At 43.5% G+C, this 22,320-nt stretch overlaps 1 protein-coding gene across 3 annotated transcripts in view; it reads left to right on the forward strand.

Moving 5' to 3' along the window:
* The window catches only part of LOC146521088 (butyrophilin-like protein 2), a 44,410-nt gene that overhangs the window by 19,183 nt on the left and 2,907 nt on the right, over positions 1-22,320 (forward strand). For 2 of the 3 annotated variants that reach the window (XM_085154388.1, XM_085154390.1), the window contains exons 3-6: positions 1,141-1,476; positions 1,558-1,659; positions 4,050-4,376; positions 5,993-6,322. In XM_085154388.1, the coding sequence (XP_085010514.1) occupies positions 1,141-1,476; positions 1,558-1,659; positions 4,050-4,376; positions 5,993-6,322 (1,095 nt within the window). Of the gene's footprint in view, positions 1-1,140; positions 1,477-1,557; positions 1,660-4,049; positions 4,377-5,992; positions 6,323-17,451; positions 17,776-22,320 lie in introns of all 3 variants that reach the window. The other variant, XM_085154391.1, reaches the window with a different exon arrangement.

Consider the following 22,320-nt stretch of genomic DNA (forward strand, 5'->3'; position numbering starts at 1 on the left):
TTTTGTGTTTACACTCAGTCTTTCAAATAGATGCAAGTAAAACACAGCAGAAAATAAATAAAGTCAAAGACTAGCGGTCCTGTTGCTCTATTTTCACCTGTAAAGCAGGAGTGGGGTAGGCGGAGGGTTACCCTGGTGCAGGTGTGCAGCGGTCAGTGGAAGAATCCGCGAGTTTCTCTGTGAGTTTCCCATTACGTCGTAGCTACTCGGTGCTTGTTTGGAAGTTTAGGGTTTTTTTCGCTGTAAAAAGAAGTTTTCTTCCCACGCACAACGGACACTAATGTTTTTGTCACTTTTTATGGAATCAAACTCAAAGTAAGGTCAGTACTTCCACGCTTTAAACGCTGCACGCTCATACTCTCTCTGCACTCGATATATGATCCATTGTTGATCTGCACACAGCTGTTGTCACGAACGTCGCACTCGCTTACGTCACTGTCATGAGACGTTCTCGCAAAAAAAAAAAAAAAAAAAATCACGGTTTTAGTAACGCAGTAACGCAGCGTTCCTACGGGAAAGTAACGGTAATCTAATTACCGTTTTTGCAATAGTAATCCCTTACTTTACTTGTTACTTGAAAAAAGCAATCAGATTACAGTAACACACTACCCATCTCTGGTCATGTCTCTCTTACTTTCTTCTGTCTCTTCTTCCTCTCACCCTCAGCGGGTTTTGTGTGTCCTTCTCTGAGCCTGTTGAAGGTTTCTTCCTGTTAAAAGAGAGTTTTTCCTTCCAACTGTCACGAGGCAATTTAAAAATTTAAAAAGGGGGTCATCTGATTGTGGGGGCCTTCACCGTACAATGTGACAAACTGTTTTTCTTGTGAACACAAACCATATAAATAAAATTGAACTGAATAGAATGAGCAGTTTGTGGGGATAGGTTAATTGGATAATCCAAATTGTCACTAGGTGTGAATGTGTGAGTGAATGTGAGTGCGAATGGTTGCCTGTCCCTGTGTGTTGGCCCTGCGACAGACTGGCGACCTGTCCAGGGTGTACCCCGCCTCTCGCCCTATGACAGCTGGGATAGGCTCCAGCGCCCCCCGCGACCCTGAAAAGGATAAGCGGAAGCAAATGGATGGATGGATGGATGGAGAATGAGCTCTATAACTGATATTGTGGTTTATTGTCATCTCAGACCAGCAGGTGGAGGTGAAGGTGAAGGAGGGGTCAGAGTCTGTTATCCTGCCATGCAAAACAAACCCTGACCTGCCTGAAGATACCAGAGTGGAGTGGACTCACTCTGACCAAGAGCAGATAGTGGTTTATGTGTATTCAAACAGGAGTGACCACCTTAAGAACCAGGACGACCTTTACTGTGGTCGCACAAAGATGAGCAAAGACCTGCTGAGAACTGGAGACCTCAGTCTGACCCTGAAATACCCCACAGAGAGAGACAGTGGAGGATACATCTGCACCATCTACAGGGACAAAGACATCCTGAGACAGAAAGTAGTGCTGCATCATGTCAGAGGTCAGAGCAGTAGAAACGGAGCAGAGGTCAATATAGTGTACTGAGGTCAAAGGTCATGGTCCTCTTTTCGTTTCTTCACAGAACGGTTTCCATCCTGGGCGACAGCTCTCCTAGTTCTCCAGTTTATTTTCATTCTTCTTTCTGGAGGTCTTTTATTTCATTTCCGGCACTATTTCATGCCAGGTGAGTGTCTCCTACTACACTACCCATAATGCCGATGGTTAGCAGGTGTCCTCTGGTGGCTCCTTGACTGCGGCTCACACAAACTTGTTCCAGAAGCTGAAAGAGTTGAGAGTTACAAACAGCTGATACAGAGAGCTGAAGAGAAACTTCCAGGTTTGTTCCAGAAGTCAGAAAACCTCCTTCAGACTCAGTCATTGATCAGTGAAACAGCTCCACAACATGACTTTACTAAACAGTGTGTGTGCTTCACTGCATTGATCTGACACAGAGGCTGCATGTGGACAAGCTGTTCTTTTATTGTCTGCAATTTAACCAGGTAAAAGTCTCACTGAGATTAAAGTCCAAGAGAGACCAGCAGAGGGCAGCAGACATTACAAACACAACAATATTAGTAAAGAGATAAATACAATATTCCACACAGACAAGTGAACACAAAATGTGAATGATGTGAAAAACGGATTACTACAAGAGTGTCACACTGACTAAAAGAGCTCTCTTACTTCTTTAAAAATGACTTAAAGCAGCCAAACAGGGAATTATAGATAAAAACCAAACAGGAAAATCTACAGATATACAGAGATGGACATTTAGCATCAGCACACAGAACAGTGATGTACACGATTTCTACAGCCAGCAATAAAACAAAGCACAACGATGGACACTATCTAATCTGTTTTGGTACAGGATGGGTGCAGATCACTGTAATCCAATAAACACAAAAAAGTTACAGAGATGAAGTTTTTCCTCATTTGGAGAAGAATCAAGATTTATGCCCAAAATTTAAATTTTTAAATTTCAGCTTGGACCCGATCCTTTCAAACTGAGCTTTAAATGACAAATTCTGATCTATGATGATACTGAGATACTTATAAGATGTGACCATTGCAGTTTCAGCTCCTTGAATGGGTTTGTTCTTAGGAAATGTTGATAACAACTCTTTGCTGTTTAATAATAACATGAACTTGGATTTCTCTGCATTTAACACCAACTTAAGTTAAATGGGACTGAACAACATCAAAGACTTCAGAAATTCACAGGTTTGTTTTACTGAAGGAGACAAACAATCTGTCCTCTGCATAAAGATGGAGTTTATTTATTTATCGAGAAAAGAACAGTGGTCCTAATATAAAACAACGTGGACACACTGAGTTGTAGCTGATGAGTTAAAAACAAACTCACAGCATTTACAGAGAGACCAACATTGTTTAGTCTGTTTACTAAAATGACAACTGTGTGAAAAACCTTCAATAAGTCAAAACAAAGAGCAGCTCATCAATGATGTCGTTCACCACTTCAACAGCAGCAGTTATTGGGCTGTTTTCTGAATCCTGACTGATGCTGAGAAAGAGTTTCATTTTTGTACAGAACATTTTTTAGTTGTTCACTAATAAGATTTTTGTAAACTTTTACTAAACACACAATTTAGATTCAGGCCTGTAGTTATGAACATCTGAAGGATCAACTCTTTTCAAAGGGAGAACATGGACAGATTTGCATATTTCAGAGATCTCACTGTTCAAAGGCTGAAATGAAAAATATAAGTTAGCAGTTCTGCTGTAACATCTTATTAAGAAAATAAGGATCAAGTTGATTTAGTCCTGCAGATTTATTTGGATCCAACAGATTTAAGGTGCTGTGGACCTTAAATCTTTTGGATCATTCAGATGTTTAGTGGTATTGAGTGGTAGAAAAAAAGGGTCTAAAAATCAAACAGTCTGCCTCAGATTTAGTTTCTCTGGTCTGAGCTCAGACAGCATCTCTTTGTTTAAGGAGGCTGGACAGCTGAGGAGAAACCCCAGCATTGTTTCTGTGGTTTACTCTAAATTTAATGATGGACACATGTTTATTATCAAAACATCATTAAAGTATTTCCATCCCAGCTGCTCATCAGTAAAGAGGTTGATTCTGTTCCAGCTGTGTGACTGCAGCGATTACACAGTGGACACTGATATCATTTGAAAAAACACCACGTGTTAATAAAAATGTATCAATAGGATTTGTTTTTATAAATCCAGGATCCAGGAGATGAATTTAGAAGAAGGTCATCCAGGTTTTTATGTCTTTAAATCCTGTAACTGATTTAATTGGTGTTAATGATAAAAATCAAATGTGTATCATCTGCATGGTAATGATACAAACCTATGAATAAGTTTTCTATGTGAAGAAAACTCCTCATTAACTGAACAAACTGGAATCTATCAGATGTGATTCAAACCACTGCAGTGAATTTCCTTTAATAACTCTGGTGTGTTCTAGTGTTTGTAGTAAAATGTTGTGGTCTACACTGAGGTCTAACAGGACAAGCACAGAAATAAGTCCTCTGTAACAGGTCATAAGAAGAACATTAGTAACTTCACTACAGCTCATGTTGTGCTTTGTTGTCCTCTCAGTCCCCTGGGTGGAGGTGGATTCAGGGGTGGAGTCTGTCCAGCTGATCTGCAAAACCACAGTTTGTCTGCCTAAAGATGCTAAAGTGGAGTGGAAGGACAAATACAACAGGAAGGTCCACGTGTATGAGAACGGCTCTGACCAGCCTGAAGAACAGGACGATAAATACAAGAACCGAACAAAGATGAAGAGAAACTTACTGGAACCTGGAGACCTCAGTCTGACCCTGAAACACCCCACAGATGGAGACAACTACACCTACACCTGCACCGTCTACAGCAGGGAGGGAAACATCCTGATGGAGAAACAAGTGGAGCTGAAAGTCAGAGGTCAGTGCTGTAGATACAGGTCAAAGGTCAGAGGTCAGACTCATGATGGTGGTTCAGTCTCAGTGGGCTCCATCCAATAATGTTACAGTGTTAGCATGTCTGATGTTTGTGGCTGTTTTGGTTTTTATTTGATTTCCTCCCAAATGTAAAAGCTTCAGCAGATGAACTGTAGGAGCAAAGTTCATGTGTGAGACTTCATCTGAAAGGTAACATCTTCTAGTTTCTGAACATGTGTTTGTTTAGCATGTGGCTAAAACACAGGCTAAGCTAAGTCAGTTCAAATCTCAGTAAAAACCTTCTTTGGTCCTCATCTATAATCAGTCATATCTGAGTCACAATAACTAGAAGATGATTTCTAGCAGAAGTGTGAAAATCTCCACATCCTTTCTCCATGTTATCATCCAAAGCTGTGTGAAGTTTCAGAGCTCTGCAGCTAACAGAGACTTTCAGTTTGCTGCTCTCTTCCTCTGACAGCTCCATTCTTAGGGAGCGTTAGTTCTCTGTTTCACTTTATTCCACTTATTCAGTCTGATGTTCTCTGATCTGTTTCTCTTGTTTAGTGTCTTCAATGCTGCCAGTGCCTCTCTTTGCTTTAACCAACCTTTCTCTTTATTTCTGAGCTTTTTAAGGACTTTAACTGATGCATCAACCTTTGAAAATGGAAATCAGTCAGATTCATGGCTGCATCAAAGTGTCACATGTAGTTCTCCCACATCAGCTGGATTATATCTATAGCAGCAAACAGCAGCTGATGCACAAATCTTTGTCTGTGTTAATAAAGTTGGATCAGTTCAAACAGTTTGTTGCTCTGCACTTGAAAGCAGCAGTTTTTCTAATGCACCACCTTCATGTTTCCTTCATATTTGAATCCCCCTGTAGATACTGACAGGTAACCATGTCACACAGAGCTCAAGCCTTTGAATCCAGCTGTGATTGTTGATTTTCTATTGAATGGACTTTTTCAAATCCAGCTGTAGGCCTGTGTTTGTGAGCTCATTAACAGCTGTTTATTTAGAGATACGTGGTCCTCACAGGACAGCCACTACAAACATATGATTTTATAGAATATGATGCATTACTGCAGATTCAACACAATAGAAAGGATTTGAAATGAGCTCAGCCTTAAACATGTGCAGCAGTAATATTGATCCATAGAACACTGATGGGAACATTGTTCTGCACAATAAGTACTTTGACTTTTCATACTTTATGTACAATTTGCCAGTACTGCAGTTTTGTGTGTAGTGAGGTGTTTTCATGGTGTTTTCTTGGTGCTTTTACTAAAGGAACGCTTCTATCAAATTCTTCCAAATGTTGTCAAACTGAGCTGTGTGATGAAGTGAGTGTGACAGAAACACTCAGACTGTGTTTCTCTGCTTCATCAAGTCAAATCTGGTCCTCAGAGACTGAATAAAGTCCTGTCCCACTAACAGCAGCTCCAACAGTCTGTTCACTGCTTTCTTCCTGTCAGTCTTCATCTTTCTGCTGCGTCTCCTCTTCACACTGACCACTTTCTATCTAACAGTGAGCTCCCAGTGAAGCAGCAGCATTCAGCCTGTTAGAGTCAACACAAATGTCTCCATCCAAGCTCATGTTGTGCTTTGTTGTCCTCTCAGTCCCCCAGGTGGAGGTGGATTCAGGGGTGGAGTCTGTCCAGCTGCCCTTCAACACCACACTTCACCTGCCTGAAGACGCTAAAGTGGAGTGGAAGGAGAACAGTTACAACACAAAGGTCCACATGTATAAGAACGGCTCTGACCAGCCTGAAGAACAGCACCAGGTTTACAGAGACCGAACGAAGATGAATGAAGAGCTGCTGAAAACTGGAGACCTCAGTCTGACCCTGAAATACCCCACAGATGGAGACAACTACACCTACACCTGCACCGTCTACAGCAGGGAGGGAAACATCCTGCTGAAGAAACAAGTGGAGCTAAAAGTCAGAGGTCAGTGCTGTAGATACAGGTCAAAGGTCAGAGGTCATGAAGGAGTTTATTCTCTAAAAGCTTTTAGTTTGAATCTATTTTCAGTTCATTCAAATAAAATAAATTCTTTGATGTTTTGATCTAAAAGCCAAAAATGTCAGGCGGAGCAACTGTGTGTTTAAATGAACAGACTAAGAAGACCATTAAAATGATCCTAACTTCAAAATAAAAGCCTCTGGCATGATTTGAGTTTGGATCAAATCAATAGTTTTGTTAGTTTAGTCCAAATCAGTGTAAATGTATAAATATCAATAGTTTTAAAGCTGCTGAGATCATTCAAACACTTTGATCCAGTCATTTGGATGTTGTCACATGTCAGGGTGGAGCAGCCATAAATATGAGGCTTTTATTGTGAAAATGCTGTGATGATCCAGAGGAGCCCATGGGGTGTTTGTGGCTGGATGCAAAGGTTTGTAGCTCTCCTTGTAAAGAGAAAGAGCTTGAAGCTACAGAGGAGCGTCTGCAGAAGAAGACAGGGGAAAGAGGAAGAAGCTGAGGCCGCTGGAGAAAAGACAGGAAAAGGAAATGAGCTTTATTTGTTGGAGGCCGTTTGTTCATCACACTGAAATATTCCCACTTTAGAGACAGGAAACAAAGTGAAGTGTGGATTGATGTTTGTCTCCATGATTTGGGCCCTGGAAGCATTTCTTCATCTCCCACTTTAAGACATATTAATGTCAGCCTCACACGTCCCACAGTGGACAGATTTCTATTTCTAGATGATCTTTGGAGGATTTTCATGTGTTTCTCTGCTGTCACAGCTCTTTGTGATATTTGAGCGCAGCTGTAATGTTTGTGTGGTTAAAGCCACCAGACTCCACTGACAAAAACTCTCATTTTAGCCGGAGAACACGGGGCTGCTGTGGGACTTTGTGTTTGCAAAGATTTCTATTGGAGGCATGTTTGCCTTTATTATATAGGTGCAGAGAGTAGACAGGAAAGTGGGGAGAGAGTGAGGGACACACAGGCACCTGTAGTAAGCCCCGCCTTCAGCCCACCTGCTCAGCCAGGTGAGCTATAGCGCTGCTTTAACATGTTGGTGTGATTGAGAGTGAATGAAAGTGAGTGATGGAGGCAGCAGGAAACTAACAGGCTGTTTGTTCTGAGAGGTCACATGACAGTTTTTCTCAGTCTGATGGATTTGATGAGACCATGAGAGCGGCTTCAGTTCCTCATCAGAAAGAGTCTGACAGAAGCTCCTCCCTCTATACCCCAGTAGACTTCTATTAGACTGCTCCAGATTCCTGAGAGTTCACACAGAAAACTTTACAAACAGCCAAAGAAAAACTATTGAAAAGCTTCAGGATCACAAAGAGCTCTTTCACAGCACATATGAGCCATTAAGAAGTGCACATTTGTGTTTTCCACAGTCCATCATCCAATAATATCAAAGGACAAACTGTGAGGGAAAAAGCCTTCAGCTCTTTTTGAATGAAGCAAAAAGACTTTGGTCCTGAGAGATGGTTCAAAACACAATTCAGACCTACCAAAGTATTATTTGTGCCAAACACATGAAGCCTTCAACTTTGTATTTGTCCAGTCAGTGTGGCAATAGAAGTCACTGTGAGGATTTTCAATGTGCTATCAAAGAGCATCCAAACAATCAGGTGAGAATGAAGAGAATTAGTGTGGATGGACAGAAAATCCATATCCAGTGTGATTTAGGAGCAGTTCATATATAATGAGTGAAATGAAAGAAGAGCACAGACAGTAAGAACATGAGTGAGCAGACATTTTGGAGCTGCTGATCCACACAGGGCTGGATGGAAGGAGTGGGAGTCCATGATGGCTCAAAGTCTCTGATGCTAACTGTTCCTGAGCCTCTCCCCCTGCCTCCTCTTTGGATCTTCTCCTCCCTCATCTCCTCCTCAGCTGAACTGAAGTCAGGGCTGTAACATGAGGAAACGTGCAGAAATGACTGAGTCAGCATGTTGTTGAAGTGAGTTGAGTGATGGTGAGCAGATCAGATGTGCGAGCCTCCCTGTAGAGAAAAGCAGATCTTCTCCAGAGTTTCCCACCTCATGTTTTCCTGTGTCACAGCTGATTGTCAAATCCTGGCTGTCACTAAATGAGTGGTCCAAAGGTGGAAGGAGGAGCACAGTTAGATGGTTCACCTCCTAACCTGTGAAATCAATCAGCTGAATGAAAAACACTGTGATCCTATGAGCTGCTATCAGGGCTGCTCCATTCTCAGGATTCTCATCTGGATGATTGAAGCAGATTATTGATGAAGTCAGCAAACAGCTTTCAAAATGGCTCTTTTTCCAGGGGAACTCCCTGAAATGTAAATCTCATGGAAATGAAGAAGAAGTCAAAGGCGTGGTTAGGCCCAGACTTGTGGCTGTTTGCAATGTAAAGCCCATGTTGCAGGCAGCTGCTGCTCCTTACTGGCCCACAGTCTCCACTGATGGATGTGTCAGCTCACTTGTACTGTAGCCACGGGGAGAGCGATGGAGAGGTGAAGCTGACAACCAGAGGTGTAGTGCTATTTGTTGAAGCAGCCCAGCGCACCGTGTGCCATGGAAGCACAAGTTTCCAGAGATGATCGGACTGTGAGCAGAAATGATCCATGTTGGACTGAATTTAAGAACAGATCATAAAGTCCTCTGTGTGCCCAGCCCGTCTGTCTGAGCATCTTCATCAGTGTGCAGCTGATCTACAGCTAATGTGCTGATTGATGAGCAGCCTGTTCATGGTGATGATGAGAAACAGATTGGATTCAAAGCACAAATGAGTGTGTGAAAAAGGAGCAGCAGCCATGATAGAGCGAGTCATCTGCTGACAGAAATAGTGGAGTGAAGGATTTGTGCAGCGTTTCTCTGTGAAAACAGCTGATTCAGATCAATGAGAGGAGGATGAAGGAGAAGCAGCATGTTTCTGATAGAAGGATCACTGCTGTGCTACAAACTGCTGGGACTGTGTGTGAATGTGTGACGGCTCAGCTGGAGGCAGGATTGGTCCAGAGGAGAGCTGCTTTATTCCAGACTAACTCTTCTAGAAAGCTGAAATCTGTGTGGAACAGCTGACCTGTACCATGTGGAAAAGAACAGCAACACGATTCAGCGTCAGATCCCGACACATCCACGGATTCATCCCGTTACAGGAACTGTGCCACACGTGGCCTCTGTTTGTTCTGCATGTGATGCTGCAGGGATTTCTTCAAGTCACTATAATATAGTGTCAGATGGACACATGAAGCTAACACGGCACATCTTTGTGAGTCTGCAGCATGTTGACACACATGTCAGTGTTGTACAGATCTGAGAGCAGCACAAACAAACTCCATCAAAGTGATTTGTGCTGTTGCAGAGCTGTGTGACTGCATTTGTCTTCATTATGGACACATTTCTACAAATGGGACTAAACATGTGACCCTCTGCACATCCGTGGCTCAACAGTGCACCCATTGGCTGGATGCAGCTTGTATTGTGGCTCCTCCCCCTTAGCTTCAGGTCAGTTTAGCTGTGTTTCCTCCAAATCCCAGAATTCCTGAGGAGCAGGAATATGTGTGGCTGGGCTCTAAACACTCAGGGTGAGGACTGAGTGAAGAGCTACAGGACAGAGCCAAAGTTTCAGCACTGCGCTCACAGCTTTGAGACGTCCAACTGGTCCTGATAACATCTCCCCTCTCGTTCCACATACATGAAGACTGCTAGAAGCAGCTATCAGCCACATCAGGCTCACATCATGCTTGGTATTAAACATGCTGCAGTCTGCAGTAAACTCCCTGCCACAAAGCTTTGAGTGCTCTGAAAGGGAATCTCCTCCAAATGCACCTGTAACAAGGTGACCTGCAGAAATAACTGTGCCCACGGGCAGAGTCACTAACACTCTGCACCACAGCTAAACCTGCTTTGGAGCTAAAAAGCTGCTGTCAGGGTTTCCTGCAGAGCTTCACAGGAAATGTGGAGACTGAAAGCTGTGGACAGTTTCTGTGGCTGGATTATTTCATATGTGTTTGTAGGAGTTTCACTTTCAAAGTTTGGAGTAAAGTGTTGAAATAAATCAGGTCTGTGACGCACACTTTACTGCAGATTGTTCTCAATGGAACACAAAAAGCAATCAAAATGTGATTGATCCTGATGTGCTTGTTGCTTCTAGCAGTGTTCATGTATTTGCACAGAGAGGGGGAGATGTTATCAGAGTGTGTAAGTGATCAGATCTGATGCTGAATCATGTTCATGTACAGTCAGCTGATCCTCACAGTTCAGTTTGTAATCATGCAGCTCTCCTCTGATAAATCCTGAGCTGCACCTGAGTGTCAGTCCTCAGGACCTCACACAGTCCCAGCAGCTTCTATCAGCAGAGTTCTCCCTGATATCACAAACATATTGATCCTCCTTCAGCCTCCTCTCATTGATCTGAACTGTTTCCACAGAGAAACTCATCAGTGAAACCTGAGCTTACTGTGGATTATTCTGGTTGCTCCATCACTCTCTGCCTCCCTGATCTGCTGCTTTCCTCTGATTGGCTGCTCTGACAGAGTCATGATTGGCTGCATGTTTGTATATAAAGCAGCACGTTGCTGGTAGATGAGCCATCAGCTCATGTTTGTGACTGCAGCATGGCACCAGTTTGCTCCTCGTGTTTCAGTCCCAGACTGACCTGCAGCTCTTTAGTCAATTCAGGCAGCAGCTTTTTAACTGTTCGTAAATCTGACCATGAACATCATTATGACACCTCTGACCACTCATTCTGTCTTTATTGGCTTTCATACATGAAACACGCTTAAAGTCACCATTGAATCTAAACTGGATGAAAGCAGCTGTGAGTCACTGCAGCAGCTCTACACCTGTGCCAACAACCAACCAACACCTGGGTGGAGTCCCAGCTGAAGCTGAGAGATACTCAGAGATCAGAGACAGAAGCTGCTGTGTGTAAGCGTTCTACAGGACGGCTTACACAAACCTGATGTTACTGATGTCTCCTAGATAGATCTCATGGACCAAAGGCTCTCTGTGTCATCTTGGCTCCAGCTGAACTAAACTGAGAGTGAATTTGGGCTTTTAGGGAGGGGTGAAAGCAGAGCGCTTTAAAGGAAAGGGCTGTGATTGGTTCATAACACGTCAATGAGAAGAAAGGAAAGCTTCAGAGCAACATGAATGAAACAAAGTGTTTTGATGACGACTGAAAGCCAAAACTGTCACTGACATCAGAATCCAGTTCATCTCCAGCCCTGTCAGCAGTTCCAGCTGTAGTGCTGTTACAATAATAGTCATCACTTCTAGTTTCACAGCAGCAAACTGGGAACATTCAGCGTCTCAAAGATTGACCTGTTAGCACCTGCAGACATTGTTGAGCTGGGTCTGCTGATCTTGTCTTCATTTCTCCACTATTTGGAGAAGCTTCAGCAGGATCCACAGTCAGAGTCAAAGTGGAGTTCTAGCATGGACGTAACGCTTCAAGAAGCTTCAGACAGACAGTGTTCTCCAAAAGTTCTGCTCTAAAAGGAAACTTTGAGCTGGCTCTGTGATTGTTGTAGTCAGAAGGATGGAGGCTGGATCTTTGATGAGTGCTTGCACACAGGCTGTCTTTAAGTATTGTGGGATGCAGCCAGAGGACAGACAAGTGTTCATTATTGGAAGCAGCCGAGGGGCAGGGACATCCCAAACTTCACTCAGGAACTTTGGAGGAATCATATCTACACAGCTTGATGAGCGTTTCAGTTGTGCCACAGTCCTTCAAAGCTCCTCCACAGAGACTGGCAGAAAAGAAGATCAGATATTGAGGCTGGGGTCCGGGACATCAAGAAAAGAATCAGGAGCTGCTGTTTTGGATTTCCTCTCATTCATTTGATCCTTCAGAAAGTTTAGAAAGTGAAGACGTTCCTCACTCGATGCTGTAATCTGATGAAAACTTGCAGGATTTCAACGACGCTCCACTGAGCTCCAAAGAGCTCTGGGCTGTGCTTATTAGAATCAATTAAAGGAGAGAAATAGCCCTCGCCTCGTTCACCTGTTCATTGAAAGCAGTCGTTCATGCTTTCATTTCTTGATGACGGAGCTGAAGATTCACCTTCTTCCATCTCCTTTCAGCCCTCCGGCATTGTCTTTTCAGACTGTGAATGTCTTTGTGAATCCAGGGCAACGAGCGAGCACCAGGTTTAGTCCTGATCTTAAAAGGTGCAGTTGAATCTAAAGTGGATGTACAAAGGAGGTTCAGATCATTCAGAGTGTTTGTGTGTGTGAGGGAGGAGGAACACCAGTGGTGGTAGGAAACACTGATGAACATGTTTCTCCTGCTTCCTCATGAAAAGAGCGTCAGCGTACTGACACAGCTTCTTTTGCCTGATCACTTGGAAAAATGATCTCAAACAGAATCCATCAATGATCAGATAGAAACACATCAGCTCAAAGCCTGGAGTTCATACTGAAGCCCACAGTTATATGTAGGCCAACAACACGCTGTTTGAAACCAATGAATTTACTGCACTGAGGAACTCAAATGAGTCAGTGAGATCATCAACATGGATCTTAAAATCAGCAGCTCAGATCATGTGATCACACATAAAAACCATGGAGCAGGAAACATCTGAGAGTTCAGCTCCAACTCTGATGGAGCCTTAGGAGGGTGGAGATACCTGCACAGATAGGAGCTGTTTCACTCTTTAACAAGCAGCACCTCCAAACTACACCCTTCATCCACCTTAATAGGGGAGCATTTGAAGCCAAAGCTCCACCCACCCAGCCACTTTCTCTGGGCTGACTGAAACAATCATATGTGGGGTCAGAGTTCACAGACTAGACAGTCCTCTCCAGATTTCATCCTGTTTCTGTTCAAAACATCAAATCAAGCTGATGGGAAGTTGTAAAATCCTTCAGAATAAAAGCCTGACTATTCAGAGCTCCAACGTTAAGAAGAGCAAAGTGAACCAAGGTGGATGGAGGCAGCAGAGAAACTGTAGGGTGGAGCTGAATGCTTCATCAATGGGATGATGCAGCAGATTTTCTCCACCTTGCACAAACTGTCCTGTTAGTTATCATGACTGGAACATCCAAAATGTCTCCAGAGGCTCCGAGTCCAGCTGAACATGTATTAGTGTTTAGAGTGGAACTGAGATGGTAGGGACTAGGACCTGGGGGACGTCAGTCAGTGACGGAGCGGTCAGCAGGTGTGGGCAGGTGTGGACAGGTGCTTGATGGAGTGTTTCCTGCTGGACTCCATATGATATGTTAGCAGAGAGGATCTGGCTCCTGATTGGTTGAAGTGGAGCCCGTCTGCTGCAGAAAGATGCCTCCTGTCCCAGAAAACATTGAAGTTGTCTCTAAAGCCCAGGCTGTGGGAGTCACACACAGAGGAGAGCCAGGTGTGGAGGCCGAGCAGGACCCAAACGCCCCACGGCCACAGGTGGGAGTGGGGCCGGAGATACAAACACTACGGTGGGCTTGTTTCACAGCCTCACAAAGACACACAAAGTCCAGTTTGAGGAAGTGGGAGCGCTGTTTGGAATCCGGTTTGTGCCCATGTGGATAAGGATGGTGTCGGCCTCCGCACGGGATCGTATTCTGCCAGGAAACTTGTCTAAAATGTCCCAGAGCGTCGGGCTGGGAAAAGACAGAGCGTACGCCTCCTTTATTGTGAAATTCCTCACCATGGTAACTGAACACATCAGCTGGTCTGCAGCAGGTTATGTTCAGAGTTTGAGGCTCAAATTGGCTCAAAGTGTCCCATTTTCACTGATGGTTTTCCCGACGACATGCTTCAAGTGTGATCTGGATGCTCTGCTGAAGGAATCTGCTTTCTATCCACAACCTGTTGATCCGTATCTGACTAACAGCAGCGCAGGAAGCCCTGCAGTTATAGAGAAACTGTCTGAGTCGCATTGTTGCTGCAGTTTACCTGCAACTGCTGTTAGAATTTATTTAATATTAATTTCTAGTATCAGCTGATGTTTGCTGGAGCCACAGCTGTAAAGCTGCTGGTCATGATGGTTTGGATATGTGGTGAGAGGGAAACATGAAGATGAAACCAGGAGATGTCCTTACTGAATCATCAGAGCTGAACAGGTGATGGAGAAACAGGTTTACCTTTTAGGTGACATGGATGAGTTGAAGTTATGAACTGTTTCTGAGAGACAAATAACACCAGGATCCTTTTCTAAGTAGCTGACAGCTGGTAACTGTGCAGGGGCGGGTCTAGCAAAGTGTTGCCAGGGGGGCAGGTAGGGCATTAACAGGGAGATGGGGGCACAAAGAAATACTTTCTTATTCTCATTTAAAATGTCTCGCTGTTATTAAATAATTATCTGAAGCTTACAACCAAAGTTTTTATCTGATGTAAAATGTATAGAAATCCATTATAGTATATAGTAAAATTTTTTTAGGGTCCCATCATAATTTCTTCAGAAGTAGCTAAGTACTGTATATGGTGCCAGTATTTTCCCACATTTTCTAGATACTGTACCAGTACTGTGTGTAAAATGCCATCAAAAAGTCAATTAATTTTTATTCTTTCTCACCTGTCTTTCACTTATAGAAATCATACATATAACATTGAAGTAGCTGGAAACTGCCTTTTCACCTGCTGGACATCACTACCTGACAAGTTTAACTGTCTCCAGAACATTGCAGAGGCCTTATTGACAAGTTTAGCCTTCTTACAGTGCGTGTCCATTTCTTCATAGTCAGAATCAGCACATCAGCCTGAGACAACATTAAATGTCACAAAAGAGAAATGTTGTACAAGTTTAGGTCTTAGGTCCGGACCATGTCCAGATTTATTCATATAAAGAATTTAGTTCTGCTGTTCAGGGTCTTGGACTCCAATGGCAGGCAGAATCCTTGCAGTGATGGAGCACTGAGCTGAGGTTGGGATGGGGAGGAGGTGGGTTGCATAAAGGAGTCTGCAAAGGAGAATGAGAGATGAGCAGTGAGATTTATATAGTATTTGGCTCCACATGTCTGTGTGAGCAGATTTTCTCTCACATGAGTCCTCAGGTCTGAATGCTGGACACTCTGAGACCTGTGTCTCTGAGTGGGAGACCAGAGATCACATTAACATGTGTGTCTCTGTATTAACAGACATCCCATATTGCCCCAGTTTATTTTTCATATCATTGTTGTGAGGAGACCATAAATAGCATTTGTATTTTCTGCATTTGCTGTTATGGATAAAAAGTCTTTTTTGTTTCATAATAGCTGATAACTATTCACTGATAGCTGCCAACATCTGCAAACAAATATAATTCTATAAAGTTGTTCTATATAGTGAGTAACTGTTAATATAGAGCGTTATTAAATTTATTGATAATGCAATTATATGGCACACTGACCTCTGAGGAAATTTTAAATGGCACTCGCCTTCAGAAAGGTTGCCTACCCCTGGTCTAAACCCCTGATCTACACTAACTTCCTGTTTTTCCGTCTGGCTGAGGACTTAGTTTGTGAGTCAAAAGTGGCCTTGCTTTACAAACCTTCATTATTAAAGTACATAAAACAATATAATAAGAAAATAAGCACTAAGGATAAATTAATTACATGACACCTTCCTGTTAGACTTCTTTGAATTCGCATGAAATCTGCCCGGTAACAAAAAAGGGAAAAGCCGACGTCCACACAGCCCCTCGCGCTCACCGTCTGATGACATTTACGCCACTGTGACCCACATGGACCCTCTTAGAAATGAAGTGTTTGTGTCCACTGACATGTTAGAGTGCTTTTAATTTAAAATGCACACAGGAAGTGATGTCTTTCCATAGAGAGTGTAGTGCAGTAAGTTTAAGAGAGCAGGGCCAAAACACACTGATAGATTATTGTGACATCACTGTTGGATTCTTCTATCAAACAAAAGAAGAAAAAAAGTTCTCTTAAGCAGGTGAAGTCAAAGGTTAAAGGTCAGCGAGTGGAAGAGAAAACACACAGTTCATGTGAATGAAGTAAAGGCCTTCCTCATTATGATGACCTTTGATCTGCTGCCTGTTATTTTCACTCATTAACGTGTGAAAGTAGCAGCTAGCAGCAGCTTTTAAGGTGGACTGTTTTCTTGCATGTTACTTAATGCAGGCTGTGATGTTGTGAAGTAATGAACACTTTAAGGGCAGATTTCCAAAGTGGGAAAATGATCATGGAGACAGAGGTTTAGGTTTCAGTTGGAGTAATGACCCACCTGCTTCTCTTAAACAGCTACTGCTTGATGGCAGTCATGTGCATAAATCTGTAAATGTCTTTGTTTCTAATCACAAAGCTGATTTATTCTATACAGTTCAACCTGTCTGCTTCCCTCAGTCAGTAACACACTTCTTCATTTCTTTTCACAACAGCTGGTGTTGTTGATTTAGTTAGTTTGGGAGGTTTGATGTAAATTTGTCAGCATATCTGTCACATGTCAGAGTTTAGCCTTCTTACAGTGCGTGTCCATTTCTTCATAGTCAGAATCAGCACATCAGCCTGAGACAACATTAAATGTCACAAAAGAGAAATGTTGTACAAGTTTAGGTCTTAGGTCCGGACCATGTCCAGATTTATTCATATAAAGAATTTAGTTCTGCTGTTCAGGGTCTTGGACTCCAATGGCAGGCAGAATCCTTGCAATGATGGAGCACTGAGCTGAGGTTGGGATGGGGAGGAGGTGGGTTGCATAAAGGAGTCTGCAAAGGAGAATGAGAGATGAGCAGTGAGATTTATATTACACAGAGAGGAGGCTGATTGGCTAGAAGAAGACGGGCAGTGAGATCATTGGACTAGAGTAATGATGTCAGCGTTGAGTTTGAGGGTGTGGGAAAGTGGAAGCAATGTAAAGAATAGACGAGCAGCCAAGCACCTGGAAAGCAGATGAGATGAGGTGTTCCTTATTGAACTCACACATGAGCTTAATTTCATGATCTGCAGAGTCACTAAGAAGTTTATTCTGTTTAGTGTCCTCAAGTTCTCCTCACTTTTCATTCAGCCTCATTTATCCAAAGAAAAAAAGGAGCTTCTTGCAGATCCTTGTATGTATGACCTCTGTGAGATGTCTCCTCTTTAGTCTGAATGAATGTCCTGAAGCAGCTCAGCTCTGTGCTCATAACGGCTTTATTCCATATCTGTATCCATGACAGTGGATCATCTCTCATCTAATAATCACTTCTAATGTTGTGTATGTTGTCCTCTCAGTCTGTCAGGTGGAGGTGGATTCAGGGGTGGAGTTCGTCCAGCTGCCCTTCAAAACCACACAAAATCTACCTGAAGATGCTAAAGTGGAGTGGAAGGATGGGAGATCCAGCACGGTCCATGTGTATGTGAACGGCTCTGACAAGCCTGAAGAACAGCACCAGGTTTACAGAGACCGAACGAAGATGAATGAAGACCTGCTGAAAACTGGAGACCTCAGTCTGACCCTGAAACACCCCACAGACTGTGACAGTGGGCGTTTCACCTGTGAAGTTTGGAGTAGTGGAAACATCGTCAGAATGAAATCACTCCTGCTCAAAGTCCAAGGTTTGCCTTGTTTATTGTCAAGTGTCAATGACAGGTTGTCCTGTCATTGACACTTCCTGGACTCTGACTCACATCATTTCTTCTTCTCTTGTTTTATTCTCAGCTCACATGATTGCAGACATGAACATGAAGAGCACTGACAGGAAACCATGTTCATGCTCTTGTCTGCGTCCATAAATGTCTAAATGTCCTCTGTTCCTAATTACAAAGGGGATTTCAGTTGTTGTTGAGAAGGATTCAGCCCACTCTACAAGGCTCTCGTTTTTCAAAATAAAAGTCAGATGCCCTTACATTGTTTTCACAATAAGATTATGTAAAAACACCTTTCAGCACACAGGCCTTTATCAGCAAGTAAAACAGAGTCCACCAGCACAGTGAATATTTTTAGTGGTATTCCACCAATGGCAAACTTCCAACTAAGAGTTAGAGGGATATTCAACCAGTGAAGCTCCACCAACAGGAGAAGTTCTCAAAACATGTGCAGGTAAATGAGCCTAAAAATATCATCATTACGTCTAAACATTCAGCCACATTCAATTCAAATCAGACACGTGAAGAAGAACATATGATGGCATCAAACACGGATGACATGAAAGGAAACATTGATGGATAACTCTAGCTGGACTTTTATAATAGTAACCATCTACACTACAAGACTTTGGAACTGACTTCATCATTTGGAGCTGACAGACAAATGATTCTGAACCAAAGCAAGACTCTTGGATTCATGAACTACAGACCTATAGAGACTATTGTGCTGCAAATCTGTTTTTGTTTCCTAATGTAAAGTCTCCGTAGTTGGGACACTTTAGCTCATAGATAAGATGGGTTAACATGAGTCATTATATTCTTCATTTAATCCACAGTCATCACCATGAAAACAGCACACTTTAATCCACATTCATGAGTAAACACAGCCTTGCAATAGAAACGTCTCTGGGAGGTGTGCAGCTGATCTACAGCTAATGTGCTGATTGATGAGCAGCCTGTTCATGGTGATGATGAGAAACAGATTGGATTCAAAGCACAAATGAGTGTGTGAAAAAGGAGCAGCAGCCATGATAGAGCGAGTCATCTGCTGACAGAAATAGTGGAGTGAAGGATTTGTGCAGCGTTTCTCTGTGAAAACAGCTGATTCAGATCAATGAGAGGAGGATGAAGGAGAAGCAGCATGTTTCTGATAGAAGGATCACTGCTGTGCTACAAACTGCTGGGACTGTGTGTGAATGTGTGACGGCTCAGCTGGAGGCAGGATTGGTCCAGAGGAGAGCTGCTTTATTCCAGACTAACTCTTCTAGAAAGCTGAAATCTGTGTGGAACAGCTGACCTGTACCATGTGGAAAAGAACAGCAACACGATTCAGCGTCAGATCCCGACACATCCACGGATTCATCCCGTTACAGGAACTGTGCCACACGTGGCCTCTGTTTGTTCTGCATGTGATGCTGCAGGGATTTCTTCAAGTCACTATAATATAGTGTCAGATGGACACATGAAGCTAACACGGCACATCTTTGTGAGTCTGCAGCATGTTGACACACATGTCAGTGTTGTACAGATCTGAGAGCAGCACAAACAAACTCCATCAAAGTGATTTGTGCTGTTGCAGAGCTGTGTGACTGCATTTGTCTTCATTATGGACACATTTCTACAAATGGGACTAAACATGTGACCCTCTGCACATCCGTGGCTCAACAGTGCACCCATTGGCTGGATGCAGCTTGTATTGTGGCTCCTCCCCCTTAGCTTCAGGTCAGTTTAGCTGTGTTTCCTCCAAATCCCAGAATTCCTGAGGAGCAGGAATATGTGTGGCTGGGCTCTAAACACTCAGGGTGAGGACTGAGTGAAGAGCTACAGGACAGAGCCAAAGTTTCAGCACTGCGCTCACAGCTTTGAGACGTCCAACTGGTCCTGATAACATCTCCCCTCTCGTTCCACATACATGAAGACTGCTAGAAGCAGCTATCAGCCACATCAGGCTCACATCATGCTTGGTATTAAACATGCTGCAGTCTGCAGTAAACTCCCTGCCACAAAGCTTTGAGTGCTCTGAAAGGGAATCTCCTCCAAATGCACCTGTAACAAGGTGACCTGCAGAAATAACTGTGTCCACGGGCAGAGTCACTAACACTCTGCACCACAGCTAAACCTGCTTTGGAGCTAAAAAGCTGCTGTCAGGGTTTCCTGCAGAGCTTCACAGGAAATGTGGAGACTGAAAGCTGTGGACAGTTTCTGTGGCTGGATTATTTCATATGTGTTTGTAGGAGTTTCACTTTCAAAGTTTGGAGTAAAGTGTTGAAATAAATCAGGTCTGTGACGCACACTTTACTGCAGATTGTTCTCAATGGAACACAAAAAGCAATCAAAATGTGATTGATCCTGATGTGCTTGTTGCTTCTAGCAGTGTTCATGTATTTGCACAGAGAGGGGGAGATGTTATCAGAGTGTGTAAGTGATCAGATCTGATGCTGAATCATGTTCATGTACAGTCAGCTGATCCTCACAGTTCAGTTTGTAATCATGCAGCTCTCCTCTGATAAATCCTGAGCTGCACCTGAGTGTCAGTCCTCAGGACCTCACACAGTCCCAGCTGTTTGAAACCAATGAATTTACTGCACTGAGGAACTCAAATGAGTCAGTGAGATCATCAACATGGATCTTAAAATCAGCAGCTCAGATCATGTGATCACACATAAGAACCATGGAGCAGGAAACATCTGAGAGTTCAGCTCCAACTCTGATGGAGTCTTAGGAGGGTGGAGATACCTGCACAGATAGGAGCTGTTTCACTCTTTAACAAGCTGCACCTCCAAACTACACCCTTCATCCACCTTAATAGGGGAGCATTTGAAGCCAAAGCTCCACCCACCCAGCCACTTTCTCTGGGCTGACTGAAACAATCATATGTGGGGTCAGAGTTCACAGACTAGACAGTCCTCTCCAGATTTCATCCTGTTTCTGTTCAAAACATCAAATCAAGCTGATGGGAAGTTGTAAAATCCTTCAGAATAAAAGCCTGACTATTCAGAGCTGCAACATTAAGAAGAGCAAAGTGAACCAAGGTGGATGGAGGCAGCAGAGAAACTGTAGGGTGGAGCTGAATGCTTCATCAATGGGATGATGCAGCAGATTTTCTCCACCTTGCACAAACTGTCCTGTTAGTTATCATGACTGGAACATCCAAAATGTCTCCAGAGGCTCCGAGTCCAGCTGAACATGTATTAGTGTTTAGAGTGGAACTGAGATGGTAGGGACTAGGACCTGGGGGACGTCAGTCAGTGACGGAGCGGTCAGCAGGTGTGGGCAGGTGTGGACAGGTGCTTGATGGAGTGTTTCCTGCTGGACTCCATATGATATGTTAGCAGAGAGGATCTGGCTCCTGATTGGTTGAAGTGGAGCCCGTCTGCTGCAGAAAGATGCCTCCTGTCCCAGAAAACATTGAAGTTGTCTCTAAAGCCCAGGCTGTGGGAGTCACACACAGAGGAGAGCCAGGTGTGGAGGCCGAGCAGGACCCAAACGCCCCACGGCCACAGGTGGGAGTGGGGCCGGAGATACAAACACTACGGTGGGCTTGTTTCACAGCCTCACAAAGACACACAAAGTCCAGTTTGAGGAAGTGGGAGCGCTGTTTGGAATCCGGTTTGTGCCCATGTGGATAAGGATGGTGTCGGCCTCCGCACGGGATCGTATTCTGCCAGGAAACTTGTCTAAAATGTCCCAGAGCGTCGGGCCGGGAAAAGACAGAGCATACGCCTCCTTTATTGTGAAATTCCTCACCATGGTAACTGAACACATCAGCTGGTCTGCAGCAGGTTATGTTCAGAGTTTGAGGCTCAAATTGGCTCAAAGTGTCCCATTTTCACTGATGGTTTTCCTGACGACATGCTTCAAGTGTGATCTGGATCCTCTGCTGAAGGAATCTGCTTTCTATCCACAACCTGTTGATCCGTATCTGACTAACAGCAGCGCAGGAAGCCCTGCAGTTATAGAGAAACTGTCTGAGTCGCATTGTTGCTGCAGTTTACCTGCAACTGCTGAAGAAAAAGTCTCAGTGTGTTTGTGTTTGGTCCTAATCTGCTGCCCAGTCTGTTTGACACTGCTGGATTTCCAGCTGATAGATGACAGATTAGAAACTGATCAGTCTATTGATCACACAATATTCCATCAATAGAATTGATTTGACTTTGATTTGTGTAACAAAGTGATTTCCACGTCTCCTTCATGATGTGACAGTGTCAGAGCTGAATGCACTTGTAGAGTATCATGTTTTTCTGGCTCACATTTAAAGTGTTCCAGCTCTAATGTACAGCTGTCATATTAGAAATAGAAGCAGCTCTGATTTTAGTGCTCAAAGAAATCTATGAAGTTATGAATTCACACATGAACAGTTTTCTGCAGCGTTCCTCTCGGCCTTATTTGCAGCTCCACTCTTGTTTTTGCTCTAATAATTATTTCTCTCCATGAGCTGTTTCTCTGCCTGAAGGAGGCGCCACTCCATCGCTTCATTTAGTGCAGAACAAGAGTCACATGATGCTGCTCTGTCAA

This window comes from Neolamprologus multifasciatus, chromosome 3 (assembly GCF_963576455.1).
Source record: "Neolamprologus multifasciatus chromosome 3, fNeoMul1.2, whole genome shotgun sequence".
Classification (NCBI taxonomy): Eukaryota; Metazoa; Chordata; class Actinopteri; order Cichliformes; family Cichlidae; genus Neolamprologus; species Neolamprologus multifasciatus.